General features: G+C 37.8%; 2 protein-coding genes across 2 annotated transcripts in view; both read left to right on the top strand.

Annotated features, from left to right (window-relative positions):
- cacna1ia (calcium voltage-gated channel subunit alpha1 Ia) overlaps positions 1-7,434 on the top strand; it is a 75,143-nt gene extending 67,709 nt beyond the window's left edge. The window contains exons 31-32 of the mRNA XM_053652327.1: positions 6,923-7,069; positions 7,169-7,434. Of these exons, the coding sequence (XP_053508302.1) occupies positions 6,923-7,069; positions 7,169-7,420 (399 nt within the window). The 3' untranslated portion in view covers positions 7,421-7,434. The remainder of the gene's footprint in view (positions 1-6,922; positions 7,070-7,168) is intronic.
- Positions 7,435-10,726: 3,292 nt separating this feature from the next.
- Positions 10,727-20,467, top strand: LOC128624733 (voltage-dependent T-type calcium channel subunit alpha-1I-like). The gene is made up of 3 exons (XM_053652410.1): positions 10,727-10,986; positions 14,653-14,876; positions 16,027-20,467. The coding sequence occupies exons 1-3, from the start codon at positions 10,878-10,880 to the stop codon at positions 16,525-16,527; spliced, it is 834 nt and encodes a 277-aa protein (XP_053508385.1). The 5' UTR covers positions 10,727-10,877; the 3' UTR covers positions 16,528-20,467.
- The last annotated feature ends 7,290 nt before the right edge of the window (positions 20,468-27,757 follow it).

Genomic DNA, 27,757 nt, shown 5'->3' with positions numbered 1-27,757 from the left:
GAGCTCAAAACATGGAGCATGCAGGGTGTGTGTGTGTGTGTGTGTGTGTGTGTGTGTGTACATGCTTAAACTTGCCCATCCACAGAAAATGGAAATCAGAGGTTCAGCTGCTGACAGAACTGAGTGCATCAGGAAATGAAAAATATATCAGGAAAACAAACAGGACGTCCTCGCACTGAAGCAGAACATTAGAAATGAGCTTTAGTTTAAAATAAAAAATAAAGCAAGAGAAACAGAGACAGACAGACAGAGAGAGGGAGAAACTGACAGACAGAGAGAGGGAGAAGAAAAGTGAGGGAAAGAGACAGAGAGAGACAGACAGAAATTAATAAACCTGAAAGTCTTTCTCTTCATCAGATTAGCTGATGGTCATCTCTGCATTGTGTGTTAGCATTACATCCTCTTGCAGTGAAGGAGAAGAAGAAATTTAGGTGCCGGCCAACATGTCCGGGAGTGATAAAGTTTACCGGACAAACTGGAAAAAATATGTTCATCTATGCATATATGTGAATGTGGGGGCTGGGGCGTGGTTGAGCTTCAGCTGTGGATGCTGAGAGAGAGAGAGAGAGGGAGAGAGAGAGAGAGAGAGAGAGAGAGGACCAGCACAAAGATATGTGTGTGCGCGTCTGTCTTATTTAAACCCCTCGTATAACTAATGTCGGGTGTTCCATTTGTTATTGAGGTGTGTGGCGTCATCATGCCAAGATCTAAAGAGTCTGTAAGGTCTTCAGAAAAAAGGTTGTGCATGCGTATGAGTCTGGCGATGGATTTAAATATATCATTCATCTGTAAGGAAAATAATCTACAAATGGCTCAGATTTCATATGACTGCCAGTTTGTCCCAGACTGGCCGTCCCAGCAAATTCAGGGCAAGAGCAGACCGTCTGATGCAAAAAGAAGTCTCCAAGAATCCCAAAATTTCATCACAGGTTCTGCTAGTAAGTCTTGCAATTGTTGGAGTCAAAGTGCATGCTTCTACAATCAGAAAGAGATTACACAAATCTGACCTGCATAAGAGGAGTGCCACGAAAAAGCATTTGCTGTCTAAAAAGAACATAAAAGCAAGACTACAGTTTGCCAATGAGCATATAGTCAAAGACCAGGCCTTTTGGAATAATGTGCTCTGGACAGACGAATCAAAGATAGAGTTGTTTGGCCACAGTAACAGCAGACATGTTTGGTACAGACCAAAGACAGCTTTTCAGGAGAAGCACTACATACCAACTGTGAAGCTCGGTGGTGGAAATGTTATGATTTGGGGTTGCTTCTCTGCCTCAGGAACTGGACAGCTTGCATTCATTGATTCAACTATGAATTCTGCATCATATCAAAGAGTGCTTGAAGATAATGTGAGGCCATCTGTCAAAATTGAAGTTGAACCGAAAGTGGACCTTTCAACTGGATAATGATCCTAAGCACACTAGCAAATCCACCAAGGAATGGCTCAAAAAGAAGAAAAGGAGGGTTGTGAAATGGCCTAGTCAAAGCCTGGATTTGAATCCCACTGAAATGTTGTGGGGAGATTTGAAATGGGCAGTACATATGCAAGAAAACACTCAAACATCTTGCAACTGAAAGAATATTGCATGGAAGAGTGGTCAAAAATTCCAGCAAGCCTGGTAGACAATTATGCAAAATGCCTACACTAAGTTATTTCTGCTAAAGGGGGCAATACTAGCTTCTGAAGCCAAGGGTATACTTACTTTTTCCAAAGAAGAATATCACATCTATTCATATTTCTGTTAAATAAATGATTGAAAAAGCAAATTTTCCTTGTGGCTTTGTTCAAGTATATCAAGTACATTAATAGGCACTGTTTCAAAGATGATCAAGTGTTTGCTTGTCCAAGTATGTCAAAAAGCCAACAATTTCCATGGGGTATACTTATTTTTTCACATGACTCTCTCTCTCTCTCTCTCTCTCTCTCTCTCTCTCTCTATCACTCATATATCATATTTCACTTAGGGGTGTACTCACTTTTGTTGCCAGCAGTTTAGATATTAATGGCTGTGTGTTGAGTTATTTTGAGGGGACAGCAAATTTACACTGTTACACAGGCTGTACACTCACTACTTTACGTTGTAGCAAAGTGTCATTTCTTCAGTGTTGTCACATGAAAAGATATAATTAAATATTTTCAAAAATGTGAGGGGTGTACTCACTTTTGTGAGATACTGTATATATACATGAAAGAATAAAGAGAGTTTGATGAGGAAGAGGGCTGTGGGAGTGTCGGATAAAGAAAATGACAAAAAGAAAAGAGGTGGGAGGAGAGAGTCGAGACATTAAGTGCACATTTTGAAGTAATTAATTTGAAGAACCAATTTTCGCACCACATTCACACTAACAGGTCGGGACTAATGTTCACTGAGCATTTATAAATAAACTCAGAGCATGAGAATATCCTCTCCTCTGTCACACCAGAGAGAGAGCGCAAGAGAGAGAGGCTGTGATCCTTTATGAAGCGAATGATCTACTCCCTCTGAAAGCGCCACCATTTACAGCCAGAACTCTTGAACACACTGTGAATTTTATAAATATTAAGACAGTGTTTTATTGCACACTGATGTAAACATTGCAATTTAATAATAAACAAATGGACTAAGCAACAAAAAAAACCTTCCCCACACTGCACTCCACCAGTCTCAGTTAAAAGCTGCAGTTCATTTAGTCTGAATTTAGTGAATTTGCGGACACAAACAAATATAAATTTACAAGCACTATGCTTTTACTCGAGGTAGAGATAAAATCAAGGAGCTTATTTACCGCAGCATTACTTTGCTCTGTTCTATAAGTTAAATTTAAATTTCATTAAATATAATGTTTATTACTTGGAGATGCATTTAAGGCTACCATAATCATGTTTTTATTAATGGATAGATGAATGAAGAAGCCTGTATTTGTCACATATACATTTCAGTACAGTGAAATGCTTTCTTTCATATGGCTTGTTATGGATTAGGGGTCAGAGGTCAGGGCCAGAGTGGGTTAAACTCCTTGCTCACTGGTGGTGGTGGCTGGATGGATAGAGGGAGATGATGATTAAGTAATAAAGTATGGATGGACAGGTGATAGGATGGAAGTATGGAATGATGGGGACTTGAATGAAAGGTCAGGTGGATGATGAATAGGGTGTGGATCCACTGGTTATAGTATAGGCGTATTGAGGGATGGATGGATGGAGACTTAAATGAAAGGATGAATGAATGGGCAAAGAAATGGATGGATGTAAGAATATGAACTTGAAGTAAAGGAAGGATAGATGGATGGATGGATGGAAACATAGGGACTTGAATGAAAGGATTGAGGGATGGATGAATACTGGTGGATGGATGAATGAATGAGGATGAATGGAGTGATCAGTGGACTAACAGATGTGTTCATTTACAAACTCACTGAAATATTTCTACTGAGCAGGAATTTTAATCTAATTTAAATCAAGTTAAATTTATTTATTTCCAGGTTGTTGTTTTTTTAAATAATATTTATCACACCTTCTACACAGTCCAAGAGGCTTCAGTACTGAGATTTAATCTGATTTAAACAATAAATTTTATTCATGTTAAACACAGTTAACAAATACACATGGCTAATGGTGAACATACAGTGGTGCTTGAAAGTTTGTGAATCCTTTAGAATTTTCTTGATATCTGTATAATTATGACCTAAAAAACATCAGATTTTCAAATAGATTAAGAAAACCCAATTAAACAACTGAGACAAAAATAATATACTTGGCCATTTATTTATTGAGGGAAATGATCCAATATTACATATCTGTGAGTGGCAAAAATATGTGAACCTTTGCTTTCAGTATCTGGTGTGATCCCCATGTACAGCAATAACTGCAACTAAACATTTCTGGTAACTGTTGATCTGTCCTGTTAACTGTCCTGCACATTGGCTTGGAGGAATTTTAGCCCATTCTTCAGTACAGAATAGCTTAAACTCTGGGATGTTGATGGGTTTCCTCACATGAACTGATTGCTTCAGGTCCTTCCACAACATTTCTGTTGGATTAAGGTCAGGCCTTTGACTTGGCCATGCCAAAATATTAACTTTATTCTTCTTTAACCATTTTTTGGTAGAAAGACTTGTGTGCCTAGGGTCGCTGTCTTGCTGCTTGATTCAGAACACGGACAGAAGTCCTGATATTTTCATTTAGAAATCGCTGGTATAATTCAGAATTCATTGAACCTTAAATGGTGGCAAGTCCTGGCCCAGTTGCAGTAAAACAGGCCCAAACCATGATACTACCACCACAGTGTTTCACAGCTGGGATAAGGTGCTTATGCTGGAATTCAGTGTTTTCCTTCCTCCAAACCTAACGCTTCTCATTTAAACCAACAATTCTATTTTGGTCTCATTCATCCACAAAACATTATCCAGTAGCCTTTTGGCTTGTCCACGTGATGTTTAGCAAACTGCAGAGGGGCAGTGAAGATGTTCATTTTGGAGAGCTGTGACTTTCTCCTTGCAACCCTGCCATGCACACCATTGTTGTTCAATGTTCTCCTGATGGTGGACTCATGAACATTAACATTAGCCAGTGTGAGAGAGGCCTTTAGTTGCTTAGAAGTTACCCTGGCTCCTTTGTGACCTGGTGGACTATTACATGTCTTGCTGCTGGATCTTTGTTGGTTGATTTTGATCTTTGTTGGTTGACCACTCCTGGGGAGGGGAACAATAGTCTTGAATTTCCTCCATTTGTACACAATCTGTCTGTCTGTGGATTGGTGGAGTCCAAACTTTTTAGAGATGGTTTTGTAACCTTTTTCAGCCTCATAAGCTTCAACAACTCTTTTTCTGAGGTGGTCAGAAATCTCCTTTGTTCATGCCATGATACACTTCCACAACCATGTGTTGTGAAGTTCAGACTCTGATAGATCCCGGTTCTTTAAATAAAACATGGCACTCACTCGCACCTGATTGTCATCCCATTGATTGAAAACACCTGACTCTAACTGCACCTTCAAATTAACTGTTAATCCTAGAGGTTCACGTACTTTTGCCATTCTCAGATATGTAATATTAAATCAAATTTCTCAATAAATAAATGACCAAGTATAATATTTTTGTCTCATTTGTTTAATTGGGTCTCATTGTCTACTTTTAGGAATTGTGAAAATCTGATGATGTTTTAGGTCATATTTATGCATATATATATATATATATAGAAATTTGTAAAGGGTTCCATCCATCCATTTTCTGTACCGCTTATCCTTGCTGGGTCAGGGGGAACCTGGAGCCTATCCCAGGGGGCATTGGGCAAATGGCGGGGGATACGCTGGACAGGGTGCCAGTCCTTCGCATGGCACAATCACTCACACATCCACACACCCGTTCATATGCTACAGACACTTCTTGGACACGCCAATCAGCCTACAGTGCATGTCTTTGGACTGGGGGAGGAAACCAGAGTACCCGGAGGAAACCCCCGAAGCGCTGGGAGAAAATGCGAACTCCACACACACAGGGCCACGGTGGGAATTGAACCCTCAACCCTGTGAGGCAAATGTGCTAACCACTAAGCCACCATTTTTAAAGGGTTCGCAAACCTTTAAGCACCACTGTAGTTCAATAATTTAAAAAGTAATAATAATAACAAGGTTAGAGTGTGCTTAACCTTTCTTAATAATATATTTATAATATCTCAGTAGTAAAAACTGATGATGTTAGCAGATTATGATATGAAACTTTAATACTAGCACAAGCTCCATTCTGTTATGTGGTACTCTAAAGAACCAGGCACGTTGTTAATAGATATTTTCCTCAGTGTGCTGGTACAGCTGTTAAAAGCTCTTGTAATTTTTCTTTAATAAGCAGATTCCACATGGAAGTTATTTCCTATTCATTTTATTTCCAGGAAGTGAACATGGCACTGAGAGCTGTAATATAAAAATTCCAATTCTTGTCATTATGAAGTGAGTAAAAGTTCCCTATTGGCTACAGTAAGTGCTGCTGTTCAGGTTTGTGCTTAATGCAGTGTTTATGTATTTATGCGTTTGGACCGATGACACTGCGTCTTGTTTTAAATGGCTCATTTGCGTCTAATTGCTTTTGGGCGTAGACTCTCGGCTACATGTCGTTAACGAGGCGCCAGTGATGTAATGAACACAGCCATCAAGGGAAATAATACAGAGTTCGATTAATCCCTGATGAGGAACATGTTGTAAATTCAGTTCAGTTGTGTAACAAACGAATTCAGCGGCTCTTTGTGCTGAGTTTTTCTTCTGGTCTGTTTGAGATAAATCAGGTTGTTAACATTTCTGGATCAAATTCAACTTCTCAGAAGTCCAGAGTGTCATTTTTCATATAAAATACTAACATGGCCTCTCTGTAAAGAATTTCTGTAACCTCTGCAATTAAGTATTGTGAAAATGTGTTTTATAGCTTGATATTTAAAAAATTATAAATATCTAAATAACCTTTTTTTATAACATTGTGTGTTAATGAATCAGATGGATGGATGGATGAATAGATGGATGGCTGTATGAGTTAATAGATGATTAATTGAATAGATAGATGTTGGATGAAGTATGGATGAAAGAAAAATGGATGGATAATGTAGATATATAATGAATGTATGGATGATAAATAGTGTCTGTTTTATGAAGGGATGGATTAATTAATGGATGGATGATAGTGACTTGAGTGGATGATTTGTAGATAGATGAAAAATAGGGACTGATGGATGGATGGACCATCCAGAGAACCACTGAAGAACCCTTGTTCTATCTATCTATCTACATATTTGTGTATGTACAATGTTCATTTAATAAGTGCTTATCGTTAACAGTGCACTTAGTAGATCTTAAATGTCCTTCTACGTCACTGTAAATTCTAAAACCTACTCATGACTGACTATGGGACGTGTGTGTGTGTGTGTGTGTGTGTGTGTGTGTGTGTATGTGCATGTCAGGAGAACATATGGCTGGACAGCGTGTCTCTGCTTATTAAAGACACGTTTGATGGAGAGGTGTTATTGATTGACAAGCTCTCGGGCTCCGTCTTCCATCACTACTCGTCTCCATCATCATGTAAAGACTGCAAGAGTCACCCGGAGGAGGTACAGCCACGTCACTCTCCATCACTTACACGGCTCTCATACTGCAAATAAATAATAATACACGATACACAATAATTTTTCATGTTCTACACGGAGCAGATCCACATGGCTGAGCTGGAGCGAGCGTCTCTGAGATCAGAGCATATCTCAGACGTATCTTCCTCACCAGTGCGCCCTGATGAGATTGTCCTGGACGAGCAAAATGTTTTGCAGGTGAGCTTCAGTGCTGAAAGACAACATAATTTGTCGGAGCTCACAGAAACAATACCTACCGAAGTCTGTATTTCATATATCAAAAATCCAGAAAAACCCTATTTGTTTTTTTTTAAACTGTGTAGAAAACTAACCTAAATTCGTTTAATCCGCAATATACTGTATAAAGAATATTAGTAAACAGTGATCTAATCTTGGTACAGAACCCTACAGTAATTGGGTCAGAAATAAAAGAATAACAACAAAGTATACTTATAAAAATATGAATTAATAAAATTAATCAGTAATTAATTAATAAGTAATTAAAGGTGTTTACTGACATAAAAAATTCCTAAAGTGCAAGTCATTCAGAATTGCAATTAATTTATAAAATAAGTTAATATGTATTTCACAATTAGTTAATTGACCAGTCAATTATAATAAAAATAAATTCATATTATTTTTTTAAATAATTAAGCCATGTAATATAGCATGCTAATTAAATACAGTGGCGGAAATAAGTATTGAACGCATCAACATTTTTTTCCAATGGGGCTATTCACATGACATTTTCACCAGACATCACTATTAATTCAAGAAATCCACACATATAAAGAATTCACAACATTAAAGTCCATAAATAAAGCTATGTGTAATAAAGTGGAATGACACAGGAAAAAAGTATTGAACAAGCTAACTGAAATTTATTTAATACTTAGTGGAGAAGCCTTTGTTTGTAATGACAGTGTCACGTCTCGAAACGTAATGAAGATAGGACGAATGCAAGTGCAGTAGAAACAGTTTTATTGAAGAGAGACACAGGCAGGTAAATCCAAACAGTAATCCAAAACGTAATCCACAAACATGCAAGGGTCAGGCGATCGGCAAACGGGCATAAACTGGGCAAGGCAGGAATCAGAGTCGTGGTCATGGAAAACAGGGTCGAGAAACAAAACGAGAAACATAAACTATGACTATGGACTGGGAGCGGAAAAACCAGCGTGAACTACACAGACTAATCTAAAGTTTTAACTTCCTAAATCTAACAAGGCACATAACATGGACAATGACTTTCTCTAACGAATTACTCTTATCTAATATTTTCTATACTAATACAATATTCCGCGCTGTGTGCTGGAAGGTGCACGGTATATATACAAACATAATCAGCGTCTTAATTGCTGATGGCTGACAGCACTTCAGACACACGTGAAATAACAGCCAATGACAGAACAGGGAGGAGACATAACAGAAACATAACAAAAGCACGTGTCTAAATGTCACGGTCGTCAACAAAGGAAAAGCAGGTGCTCGCACACCTTGCTCATGCACGCGCGCCCACATGCTCCACAGCGCACTGCATAAAGGGGAAACCATGACAGACTGCTTTAAGACGTTTCCTTATGAAGAAATTAATCGGCCACAGTATCCACGTATGATTTTGACCTATTCTTCTAAATATATTGTCTTTAAATCTAGTTCAATTGGATTCAAGTCAGGTGATTGACTGGGCCATTGTAACACCTTGATTTTTTTTTCTCTGAAACCAATTGAGAGTTTCCTTTGCTTTATGCTTTGGATCATTGCCCTGCTGCAAGGTCCACCCACTTCTCATCTTCATTATCCTGGTGGATGGCAGCAGATTCTTCTCAAGAATCTCTCGGTAAAGGGCTCCATTCATCGTTCCTTCAATTATATGAAGTCTGCCAGTGCCATGCGATGAAAAACAGCCCCACACCATGATGCTTCCACCTCCAAACTTCACTGTTGGTTTAGTGTTTTTAGGGTGATGTGCAGTGCCATTTCTTCTCCAAACATGGTGTGTAGTATGACACCCAAAAAGTTCAATTTTGCTCTCATCTGACCAGACTACACTCTCCCAGTATTTCATACTCTTGTCCAAATGAGTTGTAGCAAACTTTAAACGAGCTTCGACATGCCTTTTCTTTAGTAATGGAGACTTGCGGGGTGAGCGTGAGCAGTGGAGTGCATTACCTATTGTTTTCTCTGTGATGATGGCACCTGCTGCCTCCAAGTGTTTCTGGAGCTCTTTCTGAGTGGTCCTTGGCTCTTGGGGTACTCTTCTGACTATTCCTCTGGCTGGTCAGAAATCTTGTGAGGAGCTCCTGTGCGTGACCGGTTGATGACGGAGTTATGTTGCTTACACTTGCGGATAATGGCCCCAGTGGTGCTTACTGGAAGATTCAGAAGTTTTGAAATACGTCTGTATCCGATTCCATCAATATGTTTTGCAACAATAAGGTTGTGAAGGTCTTGGGAGAGCTCTTTGCTTTTACCCATTATGAGATGTTTCTTGTGTGACACCTTGGTAACAAAAAGCCTTTTTATAGACCATCAATTTACCAACCCAGCTGATATAAATTTACACAGATAGAAGGTATAATTACTTTCTAACTATTTGCGGATTACCGTGCCTTGGAGAACTGCTTTTTCTTAGTGTGTTCAATACTTTTTTCCTGTGTCATTCCACTTTATTACACATAACTTTATTTATGGACTTTAATGTTGTGAATTCTTTATATTTGCAGATTTCTTGAGTTAATACTGATGTCTGGTGAAAATTTCATGTGAATAACCTCATTGGAAATATATTTACTGAAAAAAATGTTGACACGTTCAATACTTATTTCCCCTACTGTATTCAGATCAAAATTTAGCCACTAATTCTAAAATCCAACCACTGATTGATTTTTATGTTAGTATTTGGAGTTTTATCTAATTAATTCATTTTAAAATGGTTACAATTGTCATATAGACTGTAATTCAGAATTAATATTTTGCACTTTAGTGCATTTAATTAAGATTTCTGGCACATGTTCGAGCCCTGCACTTAAGCAGTCCAAACCTGAACTAATGAGAAATTCACACAGCTTTGAACCAGTGAAAGTGATGTGGTCTATACAGAATTTATATGAACTTCATTCCTAACGTTAACTTTAAAGCTTGTAACTTTCCAGGCAAAATGAGCTGTGTGAATTTTGTACTAATTTGCAGTCATGAGACGTTGAACTCTCCATTTGCTTGATGCCCAGTTTGTACTTTTACAAAACAGTCTTTAATGAAGCCTCTTATGGGAATGATTCAGCATCTGTTCCATATAATATGAGGGACAAAACATTACCTAGAACTGTGCTGTTCTTGCTTGGCAGCTCTGTGGCAGCCGTTTTATAAGCTGCTGTAATCTTTTAAATCTCCCTCAGCATCAGCTTTTTAATGAACCCTAATCAGTGAAAATGACCGTGGACTCACACTAATGAGCCCATAGACATGAAATAAATAAGTCCTGCAGACTGAGACGGAAGGTCCAGGGCTCGTTTTCTCTTCTATTTGACAGGTTTCAACCCCAGCATGTAGGACAAGAGGACATACTGAGTATAGAGACAGAATAATAATCTTTTGACAGATATAATAACAATCATTAGACAGATGGCTGGTTAGAATTTATCTATGTGAAGTAGTTATATCAATTTTCCATGAAATTGTCCAAGTTCATGGAAAAATCCAATAATAAGTTAATTTTAACACCAGGTTCCAATCTGATGGAACAGAAAGGATGTAACGAAGCTAGCTGAGCTTTGATATGATTACTGTATAGATGGAGAAAAGCACGGAGGAGGTAGCAGGGGGTGAAGAAGCAGCAAGAGCAGAGGACGGAGGGCACAGATGGCTCGGGAATCCATACACATCAAACCGCCATAGCATCGGTAACGTAGCATTCATTTATGCATCACATTGCTTCAGAAAATATTTTTTTGTTGTTGTTGCTGATGTTGAAAAAAAAAATGGAACTAGGGAGATTGGATTAAATTAATTAATGTCATTAATCCCTGTGTTCTGTTCAGGTCAATAATTTTGGTTCAACTTTATATTAACCCTTGTGCGTCCTTATGGACATTTTTGTCTTTTTAATTTTTTTTATTATCATTTTGTCTGTGTTAATGCAAACAGCATAAATTTTGCAAAAGGTGTGTATTTTTATTGGAATCTTAATATTTCACCCACATTTGCTTTCATTAATCTATTTTAAACTAGATACACAAAGTAGTTACACTCAGGACCTTAAGGATAAAAGTGTCCCCATTGAAACCCATTCAAACTGCTATTTAATCCCTGTGACATTTAAGCATGAAATCATGCATTCTGTGTTAATAGGCTTTTATTTTTTTGAGGTTTCAAAACATTGATTTTTAAAAAGATTTTATGAAATGTGTACTTTTCTCAGGTTTAGCCTATGGAGAAAATATAGGTGCATCTCAAAAAATTTGAATATCATGGGAAAAGTTAATATTTTTACGTAATTTACGTCAAAAAGTGGAACTTTAATATATTCTAGATTCATTACACATAAAGTGAAATATTTGAAGCCTTTTTTTTGTTTTAATCTTGATAATTACGGCTTACAACTCATGGAAATCAAAAATCCAGTATCTCAGAATATTAGAATAAAGAATTTTGCCATGTCATCTGCTGATGTTGGTCCACTGTGTTTTCTCAAGTCGAGAGTCAATGCAGCGTCTACCAGGGGATTTTAGAGCACTTCATGCTTCCATCTGCTGACAAGCTTTATGGAGATGCTGATTTCCTTTTCCAGCAGGACTTGGCACCTGCCCACAGTGCCAAAACTACTAGTAACTGGTTTGCTGACCATGGTATTACTGTGCTTGATTGGCCAGCCAACTCACCTGACCTGAACCCCATAGAGAATCTATGAGAGACACCAGACCCAACAATACAGACAAGCTGAAGGCCACTATCAAAGCAACCTGGGCTTCCATAACACCTCAGCAGTGCCACAGGCCACACCGCATTGATGCAGTAATTCATGCAAAAGGAGCCCTGACCAAGTATCGAGTGCGTAAATTAATATACTTTTCAGAAGGTCGATATTTCTATATTATAAATTCTAACTATTTTGAGATACTGGATTTTTGATTTGCATGAGCTGTAAGCCATTGTAATCAAGAGTAAAAAAAAAAAAAAGGCTTGAAATATTTCACTTTGTGTGTAATGAATCTAGAATATATGAAAGTTCCATTTTTGAATTAAATTATGGAAAAAATTAACTTTTCCACAATGTTCTAATTTTTTGAGATGCACCTGTACATGTTTTTCCTTTTTTTTCTGATTCTGCTGTATTATAGAGCACTGCAGACCAACTGAATAAATGATGCAGCTATAATTGTGCGGGTGTGTTTGTATGGATATCAGGAGTTGTGGTTTGTATGTGTGTACTGAAAATTTTGTGTTTGTGAGGACAGTTTGAAAGAAAGAAATTATATTGTACTGGAAATCACAAATCCCATGTATATGAGTCAAATAAGGTTACTGAGCTTTGAAGATTTTTGCATTATGTAAACAACCCAGCATTTAAAGGGTTACAATTCTGAAAATGAATGAATGTTTGGTAATTATGATTAGAACTGATGCTGGTAAAAGAAAATCGATGTCAGTGAAAGTGGAAAAAATAAATGATATATAATATTTTTATGACAGTTTTTGGACAAGGATATTTTTGTCCTCTATGGACCTATTTGTAACTTTTTTTAATTGACACACAAGGGCTAAGCTTTGCTTAAAACTAACATTATTTACTGTATTGGTTAATATTAACAAAGCAAAAAAAAAAACCCTCAATCATCTGTAGAAGTAGAAAGTATGTAAATTGATGTTTAAATAACTGACAAACTAAACACAACTTTGTTAACTATGTTTATTCCATCCTTAACTAAAACTACATTAGTCATTCACTAGCCAAAAATTCTTATTGTTTGAAAGGTGTTGATTAATGTTCTATAAAAGCAGCTCTGACAGTAGTGCAGCTGCAAATCACAGGTTTATATTAATGCGCTCCTTCTAATACATTATTGTTTCTGTAGTAACAGCTCATTCTTAAGGAAGTGTACAACTGATGCACCACATAAACAGATTAAAAACGTGTGTAATCATTGATATGGTGAAGTTTTCTGTAAGGAGATGTTTATGTAACATTTATGGAAGTAGTCTCCAGTGTCATCGCTTTGCAACAGTCAGAGGTAAAACTGTAACAAAGTTTTCCGACATCTTCAGGACAGAGTAGTTTGCACATTGTGGTTTCTCCGTCACATGACAAGCTACGTTTGTAGCTGCTATAACATAAGTGAGAACTAGGGATGCACCGAATGTTCGGCAACCGATATTATTCGGCTGAAAACAGCAAAAAAAAAGCACTTTCGGTGTTTGGCCGAATAAGTGAAAAGGCCGAATAAATTTGACCGAACAATGACGTGTTTGATGACACGACAAAAAATAGCCTAGCAACCAGAGTAAACATGTAAACGTGCGTGGACGTGCGTTTATTTTGTTTCTGTTCCGGATCATTCTGTTACGTCACGAGACGTAACGGAGTAGAGTACGGAAGCAGGTAAAGACGTATTTATTTAAGGGCAGGCAGACAAATCCAAATCGTAATCCAAAAAACGTAGTCAAGACAGGCAAAGGGTCAGGCAATTGACAAACAGGCATAAACGGAGGAAAACCAAGAATCAAAGTCGCGGTCACAGAAAAACAGGGTCAAAACACAAAACAAGAAACATGAACTAGTACTATGGACTGGGAGCGGAAAAAACCAGCGGTGACTAAATGAACTCATCTATAGTTTAAACTAACTAAATCTATCAAGGAACATAACATTAACAATGTATCTAACTATACTATATCTACTATAATACTCTGCGGTATATATCCCCAATATAATCAGCCGTATAGAACCCAATAGAACCATTTTTTGCACTCTTGTCAATGCACTTTTTAATGCATTTTTTTTGTTGTACAGGGTGTTACATTCTTTCAGCAGTCAGTTATAGGCCTAACATAGGCTATTCAAGGGGGGGCGCAAAGATGACCACATAAAAATGTTCAGTGTTAAATAAATATTTTGAAATTGTAGTTTTTGTAATTGATTTTTTTCTTTGAAAAGCAAGACAAAATAGTAAAAAGGACATTTTGACTATTTAATTCATGCAGTGGTGAAAAAAATGGCAAAATAAATGGAAAAAATGTGTTCGGTATTCGGCCTTCGGCTTTCGGCCAAGTTTTTCATCATATTCGGTTTCAGCTTCGGCCAAGAATTTTCACTTCGGTGCATCCCTATTGAGAACAGGAACTAACTTGTTTTAGCAACTTTCCAACACATTTATTATACTGTTATAGGAAATAATCAACTTTGATGTGGTAATGGCCCATGGTGAATCACACCATCCCATCATTTTCTACAACAGCACACCTTGTCATGTTTTATTCTTTGCTTATTCTGTGTTTGTGAACATGTTAAAGTCTTTTTTTTTTTTTGCTTATACAAAGTGATTAAGTCATTTCCTGTCCATTTCTGTCAGGTGGGACTCTGTGCAGCAGTCATAGAAATGATGGTGGTACTGGAGGTGATTCCTCCACTGTCTTCCATCTTCCTGCTGAGTTTTTCCATCCAGCAGCAGCAGCACTACCGGCACCCCCGAGGGTTCGCCTGGGCCACAAACCCCGAGGCCTGAGGCTGACCTCTCCAGCATCCTGGGCCTCCCTTCGCTCACCTGGGGCCAACCTTGAACTTCTCACTGCACAGGTAGAAGTCATTAGCTCTTTTGACAGTTTAGGTCTAGTGACATGAGTGTCATGTTAAGTTTAACTGACATGATAGCTGTCATAATATTTGCTATCATGACAGCTTACATCACATATTTTTTTCTAACTGTGCTCTATCAGGCATATGTTTTATGATGGACAGTATGACAACTCAGGGACTACAATGGAGCCTTGACCAAGGCCACAAATGAGGCTGGAACCTTGACTGAGATTACAACCAGGGCTGGAGCCTTGACCAAAACTGAGGCTGAGGCCAGAGTCTTGACTGCAACAAAGGGCAGGGCTGTAACCTTATCAGACACTAAGGTTGAGGCTGGAGCCTTGACAGAGACTACATATGGGTATGGGGCCTTGACTGAGTCAAAGGCAGTGCCTGGAGACCTTAACCTAATCTAAGACAGAGACTGAAGCCTTAAGGAGACTAATGCTTAGGCTAGAGCTTTGAGTCAGGAGTCTGACTGAGATTATGTCTGGGGCTGAACCCTTGGCCAAGATTAAGGCTAGGGCTAGAGCCTTGACCAAAATATTGTTTGAGGCTGGAGTTCTGTCAGAGACTAAGGTTGAGGCAGGGGCCTGACCGAGACTACATCTGAGTCTGGAGCCTTGACACAGACTAAGGTTGGGGCAGGAGCCTTGACACACATCAAAATGATCAGCATAATAGATGACAAAGAATCTTTACTTTCCAGCAGAGAAAATGGCTCAAAGGCCAGTGCAGTGGATATGCCTTCCATCCCATTAGTTTTAGCCAGAGAGCTATAGTATGGTAAAGAGCTGCAGTTTCAACAACCCCCTGACAGTAGACAAGTTGCTGAGGAGCCACCCCTGACTAATGTCTATGAAATTTACATTTATAGCATTTGGCAGATGCCCTATATTCAGAGCGACTTACAGAAGTGCTTTGAAGCTGCTTATCAATAAACCGTAAAAAACTGTTGCAGAGGCTAGTACTATATAAAAACTGCAAGACAAGGAGTGTTGGAACAAAAATGTTTGTAAAGCTTCCAGGTCTACTGTGAAGATAAATGCAGGTGTTATACACATAGGAGCTAAAGTGAATTTTGATGTAATCATAGTTCAGGCCTACTTTTGTTAATGGTATGAACTCTCTTTTTATCTGTTTTCCTTAGTATGCATCTCACAGTGACTCATCCCTGGCCACAGGCAGCTCAGAGGGAAGTCTGCAGACCACGATGGAGGAAGGCCTTAGCTTCAGTGTCTCTTCATCACAGGAACCCAACAGAGGACTTTCCACAGAGACACTGAGACCAGCCTTTGACCTCCATGCTAATAGAGGGGTCCAGAGCAACTGCCAGGGTTCCATAGACCCCTTACATGGCTCCGACAAGGCTGGCAACAGTGAACAGTTATCAGAAACACTGAGCAGCCTTTCTTTAACATCACTGCTCTCGCCGAGCTCTCTCGTGCCCAAACTGGTCAAGAAGAGCAACAGCACTGGAAGTTTGGCCCGGGGTAAAGAGGGAAAGGAAGGCAAAGGGGTAAAGGAAGGATCAGAGGGAGTGCAACTGGTTAATCTTCGGGTTACTGGAAAGGAACCGGGGGAATCATTGGAATTTCAAGGGGAAAGCACGAGTCAAGTAAGAGTGGCAGGCTTGAGGAAAAACAGATGAAACACTCTTTTATGGCATTCCACTTTAAGCGGTCTGCAACTTTTCCTCTCCGTGTTTTTGTTGAATTTTTCTGCGCGGAGACATTCAAAGTTGGACACGTGATGTTCCATGTTAAGAACAAAAAAAAGAACAAATCCCGATCTAGCACTGTCTCTCTCTTTTCATCCGTGGCCTGATCCTGTTTTCTAATTTGCTCATGAGAGATGAGCTGGATCCACTCCAAAATGCACGTCTGGCCCTCCAGAGCAAAAGAAGCAGGGGACAATACTCTACAAAACAACCACCAAATCCTAAATCCTGATGGTTGAAGGAGTTCAAATCAGGATGTCCAAATGCAAGAGCAGTAGGATGTAGCGGTTTCGTTTATGTTTTGGTAAATTAAATGAGTCAAAATGCAAAATTGAAAATATTTATTGAAAAATAGGTAGTGACCTTCAAAGACTACAAAGGCATTGCAAGGAACTTTTGCATCTTGTGGAAAGGGCATGCAAGTGCAGTTGAGAAGAAAGTTTTTGAGAGGGCTGAAAAAATCCAAGCTATATTTAGCAGCATTGTGCACACAAAGTAAATGCTTGCATGCGTCTGCGCGTGTGCGCATATTTGTGTGTATGTGTATTTGAACCTCAATGCATTCTCATTGTTTTGTAGAATGCAAAAAATGGGGCCAATATGAGAGGCTTGTCTTAAGAGCGATAAAATGGAAAAATATGTAATCGCTGTCTTAGAAAAGGAGCAAAAAAAAAGAAAAAAAAATTTTGCATGACGGCATCTCTTTACAGACAACTTGAAATTTTGACACACTCACAGATCCGTATGATGATGTCAATGCCGGACAATAGCAGTGTGATTTTTACTGAGATATTTTTTTATAAACAGGTCGGCTGTAATGGAAATGAGGAAAGTACATGTGTTATTGTTGCCTTGTCCTCATCCCACCCTACTGTTTCTCTGTCTGATTTTAAATTGTTTCCTGCAAGTGACTTCCAAATTTATAACTCGGGTAACAAGAGGGTATTTTGTATGCGGGAAGAAATAGACCAAGCAAAGAAGAAGAAGAAGATGAAGAGATGCTTTGGAATTTGTCAACAAGACAAGTAGGATTAAGCAGCTCTTGCATCACTCAACCGGAAACATCATGAAGGAACCATGCCTGAATTAATTGAAAGAAGTTTTGAAAATATTGCCAGAGCTTTAATTTGAGTGTCATATGACATAACTAGGTTTATTAGATTTGCAACAGATCCACTTATTTGAGCATTACTCTTCTCTGCATGGACGGTTACTGGACTGTAGTAGGATGCTTCATATTATTATTCCTTGAATTTTATAATTGCACTCATTCGCTCTATCGTTAGCTAGCTTAGATCAACCAGCCATTTGGCTCATGTACAAAAACGGAACATCTTTTAAACCTATAAGTATGGCACTCAAAATACTCAAGAGGAAATTACGTTTTAGTGTAGTCCTACCGTAGCACTTGGTGTCCCTGATGTGTTTCTTTCTGTTTATAGAATTCAGGTGATTATTGAAAAATGTTTGGCTTGACCTGTTGACCAATTTCTTTTTGATTGGTAGTGGTTGTCTGTCCATAATGTGGCGATGTCATCAAGTGACCACTGTACAGTATATCAATGGTGTTGTGGTTTAGTCAAGACTACATTAGTTCTCGTCACAGTGCTCGACACAGTGTTAGCTTTAGGTTTAAAGTGGTAGGTTTAAAGAATTTATTTCATGAAAAACAAAGACATAAATATGAAGGGCTTTCTCACTTTCCAAGATCATCTTGGAGATCTGAAGACAAATCTGCTGTCAGTGGACCAGACAACAAATGGGAACCTGACGATACAGCAATAAAGTGTAGCTTTGTGTATGCCCTACGTCTAAATATGATGTTATTTCAATATAATAGAATAGTGCACATGGTGAACATAACCTTGGGGGCCAATCAGAACACACCATTTCTCATTATTTGATAGGACTAAATGAATAAATGAGGTCATTTAGAACTCAGGGCCTTGGAACACACCACTAAAGAAAGACCTGGATTTTCAGACAGGAGTGAGGGAAAGAAAAATAATTTGTAAGCTTACATCAATGCATCATGAACATAGCACAACACTTTCTGGTTCTGAAAGTTAAATAGATTAACCCTGTCTACATTTCAAAATGTGTCTCTGTTACAAACGAGAGCAGTGTGGCTTAAGAATGAAGTTTTTAAGTAGATTCGACTAGAGATGTGCACAATACTGTGTTTTAAACCCAGTCCCGCCTGCTCCTGAAGGAATTCCGAATAATTCTGCTATTCCCAAAGGGATTTTGAATAATTCCACCTGCTCCCATAGACACTCTTCACTAATACTGCCCCAGAGGTATTCCAACTATCCTCTTCACTCCCATATACACACATGACCAATCCATTTAACTCTTAAAGAAATTCTGATCAGTCACACCCACTGATGATGGAATTCTGATCAACCTCGCACACTACTACAGACACTTGACCAATCCTGCCTGCACTTGTTGCAAGCTTGACCAATCATACCAACACCTGCAGTTATTATGTTTGTTTGTACCTGCCTGCAATATTTTCTAATGAACCGAGTAGGTTTTGGTTCCCAAAATATAAACAAATTAGTCATTTAAACCACAGAGACCCTGACAAGGATAAAGCAGTTACTGAAGGTCAGGAATGAACATGCAAGCACAACTCTGCATCCAATACACTTTCACATTAAACAATGCGGACCTTCTTTGTTCTGAGAGCTTCATAGCTGATCATTCACTCCTGCTTGCATGAGAGTAAAAACCACCTGCTCTAGCAATATTTTTTTTTTCCTGATGCACACCTCTAGTTTCACCCAATGAAGCCATGTTTGCTGAAGTTTGCTTTTTTTTTTTTCTTGCCTAATAAACATGATCAAGGTGGAGCCAGAAGTCTGGTTTACTAAGTACTTATTAAGTTTATTAAGAAGTACTAAATTCTACATTTATACAGTTGTCTATAATGAGAATCTCAGCACACTAACATCAGCACATCCTTTATTTTGGGTTTTGTGCTGTAAAAATCTGTTCAAATGAATGACAATTCTCAGACAGGAAGCTAGCGTGACAGTCCTAAACTTAACTGTTCGTAACGTTAACGTGCTCAGCAATTCTGAAAAGCGTTTAAATTTTGATAAACTAATTAACAGATATTTGATAATTGATTGAGATTTGATTACATGATTGCAAAAAAAACTTGGCTAATACATAATCTGGAAATCTGAACTGATCCCAATAGACTATATTAGAGTGTCATGTCATGTTTATGAAGGCCTATGTAGGTTTAATGTCTAACAGTGTCGAGTATTAGACGAGGTTTTATTGAGCACTCGAAGCTGGACGGACTCGCCACTGTACCATTACTGAGCTTGAACGTATGTACTTATATCTTTGTATATTGATCTGCATGTGTGCTATGCTACCAATGACGATGAAACCTTCATGCACAGTTTTCCAGTTTTTTTTAGGGGTGAGAAAGATTTTTCCATTTTGGACGCACTCCATTTTTTTCACACCCTAGAAGTCTTCCTTGAGTTATTTGGAGCTGAAGTGGTGTTGGTGTACAAATCTACACTTGTAGATGTGTGTTTTTTATTGACACGACTTGTCCAGTCGTCATCATTTGTAGCTGTGATTGATGCCTGTCAATCAGTGCTCGTCCTAACAGTCATGTCCATTCTGATTCTGTCCCTGTTCACCCAGCACACTTTCAGCATCCCCTTAACTTATTTATTCAAAGCTTCCTGTTCTCATTACCTCTCACTCTTTCTGTTATTTATTTATACCTTTCCCATATTTAGTCAGAACTTCCTGTTTTCATTAATACTCACTCTTTCTGTTTATTTGATGTTCTTTGTTTCCTACTTGTTCCATATTTGTTTAGAGCTTCCTACTCTTTCTTATGAACTCTCTGACTTTATTTAAGTTCTTTGTCTCTGCCCCGCTCATGGCAAAGTTTTGCATATTTCTATAGAAATGTAATTACTTTTTTTCACTAGTTTTCTACTTCCTGTTTCCTGTCAGTGTTTTTATTTCCTGGTTCTGGCCCTTGCCTGTTTTCCTTGGGTCGCCCCCCCCCAGCCTGTGTTTTGACCCCTGCCTGGTGTATCCACCAAGATTATTGGAATAGCCCAAATAAACACAACTCTAATTCTTTGCACTTGCATCATGGACTTCACTTTTACACTTGCATTTTTTAAATATAATTTTAATACTATCTGGGTGATTTCAACTCTACAAATGTAATATTGTTGTTATGTTTAGTGTGGCACACAATGAAATTTGAGAAGTGACTGAGTTTGATGACCAGGTTAGGTTTACCGCTCTTTACTCTGCAGATTTTGTCTGCACTCTTAGATAACAGGGTTCTTGAAGTGCTTTTTAAGGATTTATTAGATAATTAAGGGGTTTTAGTTCCTGAAAAAGGAACCATTTCTCCACAAGGAACTGAAGAACCGTTTTTCTAAGAGAGTAATAGGTTAAATGAGTCTGTCACCAGTTTAAAAAAAAAAGAAAATGAATATATAATGTCAACCATGGATACTAAAGTGAGCTTGTAATTAGATTTTTTTTCCCTAATTATCACCACATCTTTTGCCCTGCTGTAATTAGATTTATGTAGACAAAATGCTAATCTACTAAACCCTGAGATTATAAGCCTTAGATTCTGGTAAATGGACGTAATGTAGATCAGCTTGAGGGATAATTCATATTCCGATAACTGTTTAATAGTTCAGTGTTCTTTTTTGTTTAATTGAGAATTAGTCTTGCTTGAGGATTTTTTCTTGCTCAGAAACTCCTCTCATGTTGCTGGAGTTAATAAATAGGGAACACATCCAATTAAAATAAAAAAGTGAAACGTCTCATAAAAGGACATTCTCTTTATCCTGTCAGCATCTCCAAGTCAGTCAGGTTTATCCTTAATAAAGATATACTCCAAACACTCATAACATTAAAACCACCTGCTTAATGTTGTGTAGGTCCTCCTTGCGCAACCAAAACAGCTCTGACCCATCGAGTCATGGACTCCACAAGACCTCTGAAGGTGTACTGTTGTATCTGGCACCAAGATGTTAGCAGCAGAACCTTTAAGTCCTGTAAGTTGTGAGGTGGGGCCGCCATGGATGAAACTTGTTTGTCCAGCACATCCCACAGATGCTCGATCGGATTGAGATCTGAGGAATTTGGAGGCCTTGAATAGTAGCTCTTCTGTGGGATCGGACCAGGAGGGCTAGCCTTTGCTCCTCACGCTCATCAGTGAGCCTTGAGTGCCCATGACCCTGTAGCCAGTTCACCAGTCGTCCTTCCTTGGACCACTTTTGGTAGGCACTAACCACTGCATAGCGGGAACACCCCCACAAGTCCTGCCATTTTGGAAATACTATGACCCGGTCGTCTAGCCATCACAATTTGGCCTTTGCTCAGATCCTTACGCTTGCCCATTTTTCCTGCTTCCAACACATCGACTTCAAGAACTGACTGATCACTTGCTGCCTAATATATCCCACCCCTTGACAGGTGCCATTGTAATGAGATAATGTTATTCACTTCACAGTGGTCAGCGGTTTTAATGTTATGCTTTATCGGTGTATATAAATAATTTATAGTAGTAGTTTTGGATATTTTTTATCTATACATCTATTATTTTGATAGTTTTACCAGCAGCTAAATTAAAAACCTTGACACCTGGTGCTCACCAAAGAATGTACCCCCAACACACTCCCCTGAAGCTCACTGACCTGGGTACTCTCTAACTTTGCAGAAGATGAACAGCTCCTGATACTAGGGGAGAATCATTTCAGATCTACAGCATTTATCTCAGAATCAGGAATATCTACAAGAATTAAAGAGAGAAAAATGAGACAAACAGAATCATGAGGAGAGAACAAGAGTTTAAATCAGGGCTTGATTGACAACATGGAGCCTCTCCAGATTTCTCCAAAATCTCCAGAACATGTGGCATTTCTGCAGCTTTACAGTTTGATACACTTCCTGCAGGTGAGTCAATTCAGAGTCAAATAGCTTTCTCACCGCTAGAGTTCACTTGGAAGTGTATCGAAACCACCTCGCTCAGGCGTTCTCAGACCCGAGTGTGATTCTTGTGTTCTCACTGGACTAAAGAACTGCAGCAAGGGGGACAACACAAACACATCACTATTCCGTTCCAACTGAGTAAATTGAAGCACCTGAGGTGGTCTTGATCAGCTTCCACGTGAACTCTGTTTGCAGTTGCCATATTTCTGAAGGAAATAAAAGAATGAAAAGGTTTTATGAGAAGTTTTCAGCGTTCACATGCCTCTTTTTTGCTTTTTAGTTAATTTTAATTGATGTGCAGTGTAAAGCCAAATCATGATAAATAACAAATGAATCAAAAGAATCATATTCATTCTGATTCAGACTTGGCACATGGAGTAATATGTGTGAAAACACTGATGTATCTGATGTCTCTTAGTAGAATTTTTTGGAGTCTGTACTGAAACCAGGTGAGTGTGAGATTAGGATTATAAGAAGGAAACCGTCATTGTTACTCCTAGAGATTAATGTACGTTTAATCAACTGGATGTTTATTTCACTGCTCTGATTAAGTTTGGTGGCATGTATGGTTTCTTCTCTCCGAGTTAATGCTTTAAAGATAAACTAGAGCCCTCAGAGTTTTTCCCTTTAGGATTCAAAGGCTGTATCGTTTTGTTCTCTAAAAGCAAAGAATGATATTTTAATCAGCTCCCTCTGGTCCCTGGGATCCAGGTGATTATGCTAATTTGCTGTGACGGCTATCATAATCGCCTGGAGCCAGAACAATGTCTCGACTCGCCCATCCATCATCACACACGTCCTAGAAACACACTTCTCTGTCTGGACCAGTCACAAAAGTCACTGTGTGTATAATAATAATAATAATAATAATAATAATAATAATTTAGATAAAAGCAAATTTAGATAAAAGACAACAAAGTTTTTATTGTCTTTATTATTATTATTATTATTATTATTATTACAAAAAGTAAAAAATTATAATATGCAAAGCAAAAGGTATAGGATTACTTAAATAATTAAATTGCTTTAAAGAATTCGAATAATATTAAAGTTATGTAAAAGTAACATGGCTAGTTAAAAGCTAAAGTGAAAATGTTTATTTGCTTTGGGTTTGGTTTTTTTGCTATGTGTAGTACATTAAGAGAGAGGTTTTAGTCACAGGTGGGCGTGGCCAATTTAGTGCTGAAAAGGCAGCCAAGTGGAATTACTCCAGTGAGAACATTAATTACACTACACATTAGCACTTGCTAGTTCTACTTAGCTAGCATTATATTAGCCTAACAATACAAAGACTGCAATTTTAGCACAAAAATAACATTACTAGCTAAATAGCTAATAGCTAAATAGCTAATGTTACCAAAAACTAATGTTAGTAAACATGATGCTTTAACATGAACATGTAAAGGTTCTGTGTATAACCCTTTTTTGGAACCCTTATCCAAAGAATTATTAAAGTACCCCTAAAGAACTGGACACTCCAAGAAAATTATGGACACTCAAAGGTTCATCAATGCCTCTGTAGGACCAATTAAAAGGTTCTATGTAGAACCTTACAGAGCGTTCCACCAATCAAAAAAGCTTGCAAACAGAACCCCTTTTTGAAGCTAAATACCCCTAATTATCCAATTAAGCCTTGAAGAACATCTTTTTTTTTTTTTGTAAGCGTGCACACTATAAGAAGATTCAGAGCCCTTAAGAGTTCTTTTCTGGTCCTTCTGAAGGAAACCTTCAGGTTCTATGTAGAAACTTACAACATACTGTTTCCAATTAGGAGCCTTTTTCGGAAGCTAAAAACCCTTAATTATTTAATGAACTCTTAAAAAACCCTTTTTTTCTTTTAAGAATGTTTTTCACTTTTTGGGAGTTTTAAACTCTAATACTCATCTTCAGTTGCCTTTCTGAATGAATCCTTAAAGTGTTTATGTAGAACTTTTTTTGGTAAGGTAAGTACCATTAATTATCCAATGAATTCAAAAAACCCTTGAAAACAAAATGTACACTCTTCGAAGATTTTGAACCCTTCAACAAAGTTTTAACAATTAGAACCCATTTTTGGAGGATAAAAACTAATAAACTTAGAAAAAACAATTTTTTCTAAGTTTTTTTTTTTTTTTTTTTACCATTTATCTTCTTGGTTCTTGGTGAACTCTTAGAAAAGGGTTCTTTAAGAGTTCAGTGGATAATTAAGACCCCCCCCCCCCCCCCCCGCCACCACCAAAAAAAAAAAAGGTTCTACTTGGTATTATGTAGAAATTTAACAGGTTCTGTTAAACTCATGAAGGATGTATCATGGGATAGCTAGTGTAACAGAATTAGCATTACAATGGAGTAAACGCTGTAATAGCAATAAAAAGTGAAGCACCTGTTAGACTTTGTGGAATGTTGAGTGTTTTATTGCTCTTGTTTGTTTATTTATTAATATATTTTTTTTGCTATTGTGAGTTATTACCTGCCTTCAGGGAGGAAGTTCTCTTCTTGAATTATACAGTCATGTTAAATCAACTTCCTGTTCCTCCACAGACTCATCCATCTTCCCTCGAGGTGAGAAAGTAATGAAACTGCCTTTTACACAGCGACAGGAACGTCCCTATAGCAAAAACAACCAGAGACAATTAAACACAGTTGACTTTTTTTTTTTTTTTTTTTTTTTACCCCAAACAGAAAGTCAGTAACAAAAAAGTGAAAATAAAACAAGCAAATATTTACAGGAACAGAATCAGCTGTGTTTATCGTTACACCCAACCTTCATCACCAGATCACATTGAATATTAATGTGCTGTTAGAGAGAGAACACGCCGCTCAGGTGTTACTCCACTACTGTGTGTACAAACTGTTCTACACTAATGACCTGCCTGACACGAGTTTGTATGTGTGTGTGTTTAGTTACCAAAAAGTAATGAGTCCATTTGTGTAAGGAGGAAACTGGAGTAGTGTTTGTGTGATGAAGAAAGTGTGATTAAGAATATTAAATAGTCATGTAAACACTTGTTGTAATGTTCTAAAGGATTTTTCACAAGTTCTTCTTCATCCGAATTCAGCCTTTTACATCACAGATCTATAAAAACAGAGAAGTTATTTTAGTGTTAGAAAGTCAGAGAGACCGAAAATTCAGGACACTGAACAGCAAATTTAGATAAAAGACAACAATGTTTTTATTGTCTTTATTATTAATATTATTATTACTATTATTATAATTATTATTATTCCACGTGGCTGTTAAATTTTCACAGTAGTGCAGCTGCAAATCACAGTTTTATATTAATATGCTTGTTCTAATACATTATCGTTTCTATAATAGCAGCTCATTCACGGGTACAGTGAACACTCCACTAATAATAAGCAGGTTTTTAAAAAAAAAACAAAAAAAACGTGTAATCACTGATCTGTGAGGAGATGTTTATGTAACATTTATGGAAGGAGTCTCCAGTGTCAACGCTTTGTAACTTTAAGTTTTATGACATCTTCAGGACAGAGGAGTTTATGCTTCTTTGTGGTTTCTCTGTAACATGACAAGTTGTGTAACTTTCTTTGTCTTATTAACTTGAAGAGAGAGATGCTGGTGAGGGAATGACTGTTTATAGCTGCTGTAACATAAGTGACAACAGGAACTAGCTTGTTTCATCAACATTGCATGTATCTATAAACTAGAGATGTGTGATATGGTAGAATATTGATATAAAAATAAATGACATTACAATACACTTTTCTGAGATATCACAGATGTCATGACATCTTTTTATAATTACAAACATTTTTATATCTATTCAGTTTAATTAGAAGCAGCTGATTTGACAAATTGAATTCAGAAAGTTTTTTTTAATTAAAATTGTTTCTCCTTTTCAGTTTTAAATATAACTTTTTAAAATAAATGCAGTATTTTCATCTAAAAATAAAAAATAATTGTTTTATATGTTAAAGTATTTTTTATATTGAAAACAATTTACCACTGCTGTATTGTCAACAGCAGATTATGAGCAGATTGTGATACATGTAGTGTATCGTAAAAATGTCTCAAACATTCATGATATATTTCTATCATATCGCCCAGCCCTACTATAAACAGATAAAAAGTATAATGTGTTATTTAACGGGACATATTTTGTCCCCAACCTCCTTTCACATTAAAAAAAATTTACCTGGGTAATTTTATTAGCATTTAGTTTGTTTATTTTATTGTTATTTTATATTTTAGATTATAGCAAGACTGGATAAAGCTGATGAACAGTAAAATCACCAGCTCTAGCTTTGGAGTGCGATTTTTATATACTTTTTAATAATTTCAGATTTTATTCTCAGCAGATTTTCTTCTGCTCTCACTTTCCTTGTTCTGTCTCATTCTATCCACAGGTTCATGGCCCTCACACTGCGCTTATATATTTATCATAGCAATTAGGAGATGTGGAGGTGCCGAGCTGTAAGGGCCGTGTGTTTCAGTATTGATGCCATCACCGTGTTGAGGGACTCAGGAAGACGTTTATCGAGCTCTGACTCCGGCTTTGTGCTCAGTTTTCTTTCCAGAAAATTCTGTAGAGGTTTGCACACACACGTCACAGCTTTCTAGCAAGAGCTGAACAGACGCACAGCGGGAGAGACTGATGTATGAACACACACACACAGAGTTTGTGACTGAAAATAGGTTCTGTCCGGTCAGCACACACTCCAGGAAGCTTACTCACATAAAGAAGAACCCTCAGGACACGCGTTTATTTCCATGTGGGTTTCCCAATTATTCACAGTACAGAGAGAAAATAAAAGACGAAAAATGCATGCATGAAGCCTCAAGTGTCCACACAAATTCAATTTCCTGTCACGCTGTAGGTGTGACCCTGAGGATTCAGATAGTGCTTAAAAGCTCATTTGGAGCACCATAGACAGGAATAAAACACATGTCTCAGCAGATCTGCAATGTAGAATCCTGAGGAGGCCTGCAATCTCCAGACTCCATTCCTGCATAATTTCATCAGTTTTTTTCCTAAGCAATACAATGCAGTGATGTGTGCAAAAGCATTTTCTTGATCCTCGTGAGAACATGCATCTATTTCCTCTACCAACATGGTTCTGATGTTTGTTTTGAAATTCCCAAGATGTCATAGCTTAATTTTAATTCTTAATAGTACAAAGCCATTTATGATGAACAGCACATGGGTGGGAGTGC

The sequence above is a fragment of the Ictalurus furcatus genome, chromosome 2, assembly GCF_023375685.1.
Source record: "Ictalurus furcatus strain D&B chromosome 2, Billie_1.0, whole genome shotgun sequence".
Classification (NCBI taxonomy): Eukaryota; Metazoa; Chordata; class Actinopteri; order Siluriformes; family Ictaluridae; genus Ictalurus; species Ictalurus furcatus.
This window is presented reverse-complemented; position numbering and strand designations above follow the sequence as displayed.

What these genes read in the sequence shown, in the direction of transcription:
- LOC128624733 (XM_053652410.1), top strand. Translation starts at nt 10,878, where the DNA reads ATGGAGAAAAGCACGGAGGAGGTAGCAGGGGGTGAAGAAGCAGCAAGA. An exon ending in ATCAAACCGCCATAGCATCG is followed by an intron (nt 10,987 to 14,652) that starts GTAACGTAGCAT and finishes CATTTCTGTCAG; the next exon opens with GTGGGACTCTGTGCAGCAGT. An exon ending in TTGAACTTCTCACTGCACAG is followed by an intron (nt 14,877 to 16,026) that starts GTAGAAGTCATT and finishes TGTTTTCCTTAG; the next exon opens with TATGCATCTCACAGTGACTC.